The following is a 9,467-nucleotide window of genomic DNA, read 5'->3' as shown; positions in this document are numbered from 1 at the left end:
AATGACATGAGACAAAGTATATGTGAACTGCTGTATGAAAAGTGAATTTTCTCTGTAAATCTTCACCCAAATCCTAATTAAAAAAAAAAAAAAAAAAAAAAGAGGGAAATGTGCTGATACGTGCTTTGACATGGATGGATCTTAAAATCATTGTGCTGTATGAACTAAGTCAGGCACAAAAGGATAAATATTGTATAATCACACTTACATGAACTATTTTTTTTTTTTAATTGTGATTTGGGTGAAAATTTACAGAGCGAATTCACTTTCTGTACAGCAGTTCACATACCTTTTGTCTCATGATATTGACCACAATTTACCCCAATGCAACAGCTCGCCTCCCACTTCTTCCCGATAGTTACCTCTTCCATGTCCATCCCTTATATGAACTATCTTAAACAAAAGAAACCCAAAAAAACTCACTGCCATCGAGTTGATTCCTACTCATAGTGACCCTTTTGGGTTTCCAAGATGGTGAATCTTTATGGAAGTAGATAACCCAGTGTGGCTGGTGGGTTTGAACCACCAACCTTCTGGTTAACAGTCAAATGCCTTAGAGACTGCACCACCAGAGCTCCTTATGAACTATCTAGGACGGGTGAATAAAAAAATTTTTTAGTGGTTACCAAGGGGCCAGGGGGAGGAAGAAGTGGGGAGTTTTTAGTTAAAGAGTGTAACCACTCCTTACTTGGTCAGGTTCCAAAGACCAGGTTATTATGTGAAAGTCAACTTTATGGGAAACTTCAGCTACCCAGTGCCCCTGGGGCTCCAGGAGCCATTTCAAAGGCAGCCCTGTGGGGCTGATCCTTCCCCTGTGGCTGCGTTCTGCAGCTTGTCTCTCCTCACTGTTACTTCCTACTTCCTTCTTTCTTTTGTATTTTGGTCCATAACTTGGGTCGGGCAGGCAGGTTGCCTTGCCATTTCAAACCACAGAGCTGATTGGGTTAGGATTTGCAGCTGGGTGGGGACTTGCCCTACCCTGTCCCATGTGGAATTCTTTTTTTTTTTTAAATTTTTATTGTGATTTGGGTGAAAGTTTATAGAGCAAATTCATTTTCCACATAGCAGCTCCCATACACTTTGTCTCATGACATTGACTGCAATTTCCCCACATGGAATTCTTGCTCTCTGTGAAAATGCCCATTAACCTTGACCCCTGTTGCCTGGCCCTAGCATCCCCAAGTACACAAAGGGCAGATCTCGGGGTCTGTACCTCTCTGCTGTCTTCTGCAGACTCAGCCCAAAGCCAGAGCTCTGCCACCAGCCTGCAGACAGACCATGATTGGGGTGAGGGGACTAGGCCATGGGACATGCAGGTAAATAGCCCCAAGTCCTGGCAACCTCCAGTGACTGGTGTTTTTTTTTTTTTTTTTTCCTCTTCTAATTTGCTTCCTCCCCACCCCCTTTTAAGTTTATTTGTATCCAAGACTGTGGGAAAGGGTGGGATGGTAGGAATCAAAGGACTTGGGGCTTAAGAGGGAGGCACTCTCTCCCTCACAACACCTGGGTCCTTACCTGGCTTTAAGGTGATACAAGTAGATTTTTTTACTGTTGTCCTAAATGCAGAATGTTGAATAATGAGACAGTCGATAAGTGAGGAGCAGTAGGTGTACTGCGTTTCTGTTCAGGGAAATGAAAAACATTGGAAATGGATAGTGGTGATGGTAGCACGATATGGTGAATATAATAATGTCATTGAATTGTACACTTAAAACTTGTTAGAATGGCAAACTTTGTGTTGCATATGGCTGTTGGCTGCTGTGTGGAGGATAGATTGTTGCAGGGAGACCAGGAGAAAGATTGTGGTGGCAGGGACTATGGCATTGGTGGCAGTAGGGATGCAGAAGGTGGGAGCTGGCAGATAGACTGGTTAGGCTTGATGATCGGTCTGCTATTCAGGGGGCATCAGGAGTGACTCCTTTCATGTAGGCCTGAGTGACTGAGTGGACTTTGGTGCCAGTCACAGAGATGAGGACCTAGAATTAAGAGTGGCTTTAAATGCCAGACGTGGGGAATTTGGGTGCATCTGGGTATAGTCTCTCTGAAACTCTTGGGCTTCATTCCAGATGCCTCCCCATCCCTCAACAGCCCCTTCCTGGTCTGAGGATGAGGGCTGAACCTGAGGCTCCTCACTTCCCTTTCTGTTCAGGCATCCGAGGCATTTCTGAGGAGACCACGACTGGGGTCCACAACCTATACAAGATGATGGCCAATGGGATCCTGAAGGTGCCTGCCATCAACGTCAATGACTCTGTCACCAAGGTGAGCCCAGCTCTACTCTCGGCTTCTGGCACAGCTCAGGAGTAAGTCCTCAAAGAAGGGCCCCTGGAAGGCTACAGTCTGGGGACATGAAACTCATTTAAGGAGGAAGGGGGGTTGTAGACTGAGGGTAGTGAGTACGTTAAAGAAGAGGAGAACAACACACTGAGCTTCAGAGCTGGGTGGCTGAGGAAGGCTGTTGGACCAGCAGAGAAAGGCTTCCAAGAAGGTCTTAGAGCAGATCAGGGTGAGGGGTCTATGGGGGCATTAGCTGGAGGGAAGGAGTCACAGAAGATGGTTGGTCCATGTGGGGAGTGGGTCCATGTGAAGACTCTGAGGCTCACGGGGGCCTGGTCCCAGGGTCTTCCCTTCCCTATCACCCCCTTACACCTTTTCCTTTCAGAGCAAATTTGACAACCTCTATGGCTGCCGGGAGTCCCTCATAGATGGCATTAAGCGGGCCACAGACGTGATGATTGCGGGCAAGGTGGCAGTGGTAGCAGGCTACGGTGACGTGGGCAAGGGCTGTGCCCAGGCCCTGAGAGGTTTCGGGGCTCGCGTCATCATCACCGAGATTGACCCCATCAATGCGCTACAGGCCGCCATGGAGGGTATGATAGGGTGAGAGTTGGCTGTCAGCTGCTGGGGCCAGAGGAGGGGTAATGCCACCTCAGGTAACCCACGGCCACTGTTTCTGCACAGGCTATGAGGTGACCACCATGGATGAGGCCTGTCAGGAGGGCAACATCTTTGTCACCACCACAGGCTGTGTAGATATCATCCTTGGCCGGTAAGTGCTGGGCAAGGGTCCTGGGGAGGGAGGGAGGTCTGGGGCCACTCTTCGTTCCTGACTGTCTCTCATGGGCTTGGGCTCCACCACAGGCACTTTGAGCAGATGAAGGATGATGCCATCGTGTGTAACATCGGACACTTTGACGTGGAGATTGATGTCAAGTGGCTCAATGAGAATGCTGTGGAGAAGGTGAACATAAAGCCCCAGGTGAGAAGCCCCAGCCTTGTTGGCTGGGTGGGCAAGATGGAGGGCTGAGGAGGGGTGAGCTCATAAGCTGGCCACCACGGAGGGCAGAGAAGGAGGCTGGTAGGATGGGGAGAAGGAGGGCCTGGTTTCAGAGTCAGGGTTGACGTGGTGGCGAGAGTCCTGAAAGGTTTTAGGCAGGTGAGATGTACGTGGTGAAATTGTTGGTTCCCTCTTGCTGTTATGTGGAGAATGAAAACAGTGGAGGAAGAGGGGAGGCAAGGAGGCCTTTAAAGGATGCTCTTACATAGTCCTGGCTGGGGGTAATGGCAGCCTCCACTTGGAGCGGTGAGAAATGGAGAAAGGTGGATGATGGGTGGATTGGATATGGGGTCAGGATGAGGGCAGAACTGAAAAGATACTAGATTTCTGGCTTGCACAGCTGTGTGAAGAGTGGAGCCACTTACTGAGCTGAGAAGATGGGGTCGAGGAGAAACAGTTTTGCAACAGAGTATTGAGAACTGAGTTCCTTCGGAATATGTAAAATTTTATTTGAATATTTATTGTGGCATTATTTTTTCTGATTATAATAGTAATAAGGTGCTTCTGGGAGGCATTTTTTTTTTTATTTTTCTTTAAGTACTTATTCTACTTTTGCTGCTAAAGGCTGAGCCAATGCTCTTGCCCTTAAATTTCTTTCTTTCTTTCTTTCTTTTTTTTTTTATTAGGATTTGGGTGAAGATTTACAGAGTAAATTCACTTTTCATACAGCAGTTCACATATACTTTGTCTCATGTCATTGACCAAAATTTACAATGCAGCAGCTCCCCTCCCACTTCCTCCCCATAGTTACCTCCTCCCAGTGTCCATCCCTTCATACTCTTCTGCACCCTGAGCTATCTCCCTGTGCATAAGCAGCCCTTCCTTCTCCCATGATTGTTCTCTCCAGGGCGTGTGTCTACTTGAGGTAAATGTTTAACTCACATGCCTGTACTTTGTTTGGCTGGAAACCACAGTTGTGGGTTCAATTCTGGGAGGCATTTTGGCTTTGGATATCAAGAAAGAGCTTTAACGTTAAACAAGGAGCCTGGTCACGTAGTGGTTAAGCGCTTGGCTGCTAACTGAAAGGTGGACAGTTCAAACCCACCTGCAGCTCCATAGGAGAAAGATGAAACTCTGTAAGGCAGTTCTACTGGGTCCTTGAGAGTCTCTCTGAATTGGGATTTGACTTGATGGCAGTGAGTTTGGTTTGTTTCTTTAATAGTTAAGCAAATTCTTTGGGCAGTCTTTCTGCTAATAATTGATCCATAGGGGATAATTAAGTACAAAAGGATGTTCATCACAGTGCTATTTTTCTGTAATACGGTAAACTGAGAATAATTTCACTGTCTATTATTAAAGTATTTTTTTAAAGCAATCAGGTTTTCTGATTTTATATACTGAAGGTTAAACAGTGTTCAAAGGAGGGAAAAACCCATACTGAATGGGGTGCTGTAGTGCCTATGGCTATCCTTCAGGTATTTACAGAGGAAAATAGCGTCTGCTGACAACCACTTGCTCAGAGCCCCAGAGAGGCAGGCCACCACTCCTCAGTGCACACACACCACACATGGACCCACCCCATCGCACTCCCCTCATGCCCTCTGCCCCAGTATGGGAATTCCCCTCAAGTGGGACCTGCACCAGCCTATGGGCATCAGTTCCTGGCCAGGCAGAAGGCACCTCTATCTCTCTGCCTAGGAGGCCTTTCAGTCTTACTATAGAAGGGGTTGGATGGGGCATGCTAGCCAGGCCTTTCTCTGCAGAGGCCACATAGAGCTTCCTGGGGGTGATGAGCATACCTTTCCCCAAGCTACCCTCCAAGGCTGGACTCTATTCTCACCCTCAAGATCTTTGACAGTCCTGCCAGCCTTCTTCCCAGTTGCATATTCTATCTGTCTCTCAGGCCCCCTGGACCACTTCCTGAACACACCACCACAGTTATCTGTCTAGATGGCTCCTTTTTATGGAGTGGAGTGAATGCCCTTTTCTTTGCCTGAACTCCCACTCAACCTCCAAGCCCCAGCTCAAGGGACCCTCTTCCTGGCTAGCTCCTCAGGCAGAGGGCAATGCCCACAACACTTTGTGGAGACTTCTAGTATAGTGTCCATCACGTAAAGTTGGAATCACTGGTTTTACTCTCCCTAGTTGTACCATTGGGGCAGAGTCCATTTTGATATTTCCCTGCAATGGGCTTGGCTCAAAAGTTGAATGTTTATTGAATGAATGAATGAATGAATGCTTGATGGGCATCAAAGACCTTTCCTTTGACCAGTAATAGACTTCTTGGGGTAGCCTGGAGACCTGGGCTTATGGGGATATATGTGCAGGAGTCAGTGTGACGCATTGCAAGTGAAAGGATAGAAAGATGAGAAAAGTACAGCTGGGTCTGCTCAGGCGCTGGGAGAGATGGAAGGTTGTGAGGGTTGCACTTCTAGTTTCACTTCTAGTTCACTCACTAAACCAGAGGTTCTCAACCTTGGCAGAATCACCCAGACCAGTTAAATCAGAATCTCTAGGAGTGAGGGCAGGGCATCTCAATTTTCTTTTTAAAAGCTCCCAAGGTGGTTTCGATGTGCAGCCAAAGTTGGGGGGGGTGGTATTCAGCTTTTATTAGCACGGTGGTTGAGAACATGGGATCTCTTCTCAGACTGTCCAGACCCGTGTTGTAGCCACTTCATAGTGTGTGGCTCTGTATAAGTGACCTGATCTTTTAAGCTTCAGTTTCATTAGTACAGATGTTGTTGTTAATTGCCCTCAAGTTGATTCCAGCTCATGGTGACCCCTGTGTGCAGAATACAACTGCTCCATGGAGTTTTCAAGACCGGGAGTTTTCAGGAGCAGATCTCCAGGCCTAGCTTCTGAGGTGCCTCTGGGTGGATTTAAACCAGTCTCTCAGCTAGTGGTTAAGTGCTTAACTATTTGCACTATCCAGGACCTCCTCTAAGTACTAATGCTCGTTGGTGGCAAGTCAGTTCTGACTCAAAGTGACCCTATAGGACAGAGTAGAACTGCCCTATAGGGTTTCTGAGGCTGTAAATCTTTACAGAAGCAGACTGCCATATCTTTCTCTCACAAAGCAGTTAGTAGGTTCAAACAGTTAGCATCCAAGTGCTTTAACTACTGCACCATCAAGGCTCCTTTTAAGTACTGATGTTGTTGTTGTTGTTGTTATTTGCCGTCGAGTTGGCCTCGACTCATAGCGACCCCTCCTTGGGTTTCCGAGGCAGTATCACTATGGAAGTAGGATTGTCCAACCTTCCTTCCGAGGAGTGGCTGGTGGGTTTGAACCGCCAGCCTTCTGGTTAGCAGTCAAGTGCCTTAGGCACTATGCTACCAGAGCATACTGATAGTAGTACTTAAATCATAAGGTTATTAGAATTAAATGTGATTCATATATGTAAAGATCTTAGCACAGGGCACATGGCAATAATAACAAGAAGTTAATATTTCTTGAGTAGTTAGTATGTGCCAAGCCTTGTGCTAAGTGCTTTGCTTATATTGGCTCATTAAATCCTCACAGCAGACCTGTGAGGACTGCAGCTCAGAGTGGCTTCATAAATGCTGGTTATTATTTGTTTTATGCACCAGACCCTGTGCTGAAGTTTGTTTGGGGGTAGGGAGGCCTGCTGGACAACAGGTAGGGTGGACAGTAGGAGCAATGCCCACCAGTCCTCACTGCTGCTCTGCCCACTTGCAGGTGGACCGCTACCGGCTGAAGAACGGGCACCGAATCATCCTGCTGGCTGAAGGCCGACTGGTCAACTTAGGCTGCGCCATGGGCCACCCCAGCTTTGTGATGAGCAACTCCTTCACTAACCAGGTGCTGGCGCAGATTGAACTGTGGACCCACCCAGATAAGTACTCTGTTGGGGTCCACTTCCTGCCTAAGAAGGTAGGTTCCTACCTCCATTGTAGGCCAAGGGCTATATATCTGTCCCTGGGTTCCCAGTGTAGCGCTTACCAGAATTTAGAAAGTGTTTGCCTATCTGCCCTCTCAGAGTAGAGGTCTTCACAAGGTCCTACAGGATAAAAATCATTCTCCCCACTTGACAGGAGGAGGAAATAGACCCAGAGCGGGGAATGACTAGCTTGGAGCAGACCCAGAGTGCAGGGCTGGGTAGTGGGAAGAACATGGGCTTTGAGTGAGACATGTCAGGTTTGAATCTTGCTTCACCACTTAGAGGCTGTGTAACTTGGGGCAAGTTACTTCTCTGTGTCTCCATTTCCTCATCTGTAAAATGAAGGCAGTAGACTTCCTTTAGGGATTGTGAGGATTTCCTTACATCAGAGGTCACAAACTCACGTGCCCACAGGGATCAGGCAGGTAAGTGAGTGAAGCAGGCTGGGTGGGAACTGACAGGTGGAAGAGCACATGTTTCCTTTTAAAGGGTGGCTGCCAACCAGTTATCATTGTCCTTGAACCTGAGCGCATTGGGCCAGAGCTTCTGATCTTTTAAGAGAAGCCAGATATCAAGATCTCTATGCAATACTCAATTTTTAAATCTAGGCAACTCATTATAGATTTTAAAAATCACCTGGTGGGTCATCCTGGACACATCTGTGAGTGAAATGTAGCCCATCAGCTGCAGTTTTATGGCCTTAGGATGAGATGATGCAGGTAACATATTAAGCATGGCACCTGACTCGTGTGATCAGGGTAACCATGATGATCAGGTACTCTGACGTCAGACCCAGTGCTCATCCTAACACCCGATGCAGCCTGCTTGGAGTCAGAATTACCATGATTAAGTCCTGGTTCTTTTTGTCAGTGTCACAGGTGAGCTTGGTTTTGCCATTTGCCTTGTCTGTGCCTTGTTGTTGTTATGTGCCATCGAGTCGGACCCAACTTACAGTGACCCCTCCTTGGGTTTCTGAGGCGGTATCACTACGTTAGTAGATTGCCCAACCTTCCCTCCAAGGAGTGGTTGGTGGGTTTGAACCACCAGCATTCTGGTTAGCAGTCAAGTGCCTTAGGCAGTATGCTACCAGAGCTCCGTGTCTGGACCTTAGTTTCTCTAAATGGTGAGAATAGCTGTTAATTCCTCCAGTCTTTGGCTGCTGGAGGGGCTATGCTGGGCTCTCCTGTCACACTTTGTATGCCTTGATAGGCTGATTACATCAACTGAGGAAGAAGTAGGAAGACACCTGGTGCATTCACTCAAGGCATTGGGCACCTGCCCCCAGGGCTAGCCAACTCCTTTCTACAAGTCTCCCTGGGACCCTGACTTGCCAGATCAAACGTTTTGCCTGTAGGAGCCTCAGGTGTTACCCTGTTCTCCCTGTTCTATGCAGCCTGCTAGGTTCCTGTGCTTATTATAGAGTAAGAAAGATTTCCCCTTGGCCCCTGTCTGATCCCATTCTGGGAAACATGATTATGAATTTGGTAAGAAGTTAGGCGAGGTTGGCCTTCGAATTATGGTCATGGTCAAAAGAGGCAAAGCTCTTGCTCCTGCACCAGCACGTGGCCCCATTCTTATCTCCTTCCTTCATCCCTGCCAAAGCATGGGTTGGGGAGCACATACCTTCAGCTTCATGCCTCAAAAGACCATGTGTCTGCAAGGGATCAGGTATTTTGGTTAACAAGATGACAGAGAGCAATCCCCGTTTATATAGTAAAGTAACCGCTTGAACTAAGCAATCTGCATACCCCTAATCTTTGTAACAGAGTGAGAGATGAGTAATTGTTAACATCCATCCTACAAATGAGTAAACTAAGGTTCAGACATTGACTTGTTCCCATAGCTGTCAAGTATTAGGCCAGTACTACCACCCAGCTCTGCCTGTCCAAGTTGTTAACCATTATGACAGACAGTCTTTCTGGGAGAAGGAAGAGCATTCTGGGCAAGGCAGGCAAGTGAAAGGATGTACTGAATAACCAAGTGGGAGTCACACCGGGAGTGCAAGGATGGCTCAACGTTAGGAAGTCAGTCAACATAGTCTACCACATAAATCAAACAAAGGAAAAGAACCACATGATCATATCAGTTGATGCAGAAAAGGCGTTTCATAAAATCCAATACGCTTTTCTGATAAAAACTCTCAGCAAAATAGAATAGAAGAGAAATTCCTCAACATAATTAAGGGCATATACATAAAAACCAGTGGTCAATAGGAGGATCAGCACCAAAAGAGTAAACACATGGAAACTAAACAACACCCTCCTTGAGAAAGACTGGGTAAGAGAAGAAAT

At 47.1% G+C, this 9,467-nt stretch overlaps 1 protein-coding gene across 1 annotated transcript in view; it reads left to right on the top strand.

Moving 5' to 3' along the window:
- AHCY (adenosylhomocysteinase) overlaps window positions 1–9,467 on the top strand; it is a 30,618-nt gene that overhangs the window by 14,952 nt on the left and 6,199 nt on the right. Inside the window, exons 5-9 of the mRNA XM_007934576.2 lie at window positions 2,150–2,262; window positions 2,663–2,870; window positions 2,962–3,049; window positions 3,142–3,259; window positions 6,975–7,169. Coding sequence (XP_007932767.1) covers window positions 2,150–2,262; window positions 2,663–2,870; window positions 2,962–3,049; window positions 3,142–3,259; window positions 6,975–7,169 — 722 coding nt within the window. The remainder of the gene's footprint in view (window positions 1–2,149; window positions 2,263–2,662; window positions 2,871–2,961; window positions 3,050–3,141; window positions 3,260–6,974; window positions 7,170–9,467) is intronic.

The sequence above is a fragment of the Orycteropus afer genome, unplaced genomic scaffold (genome assembly GCF_000298275.1).
Source record: "Orycteropus afer afer isolate SDZICR_OR568_19922 unplaced genomic scaffold, OryAfe1.0 scaffold00020, whole genome shotgun sequence".
In the NCBI taxonomy this organism is placed as follows: Eukaryota; Metazoa; Chordata; class Mammalia; order Tubulidentata; family Orycteropodidae; genus Orycteropus; species Orycteropus afer.
The sequence above is the reverse complement of the archived record's forward strand: the minus strand, read 5'-3'. Positions and strand labels throughout refer to the sequence as shown.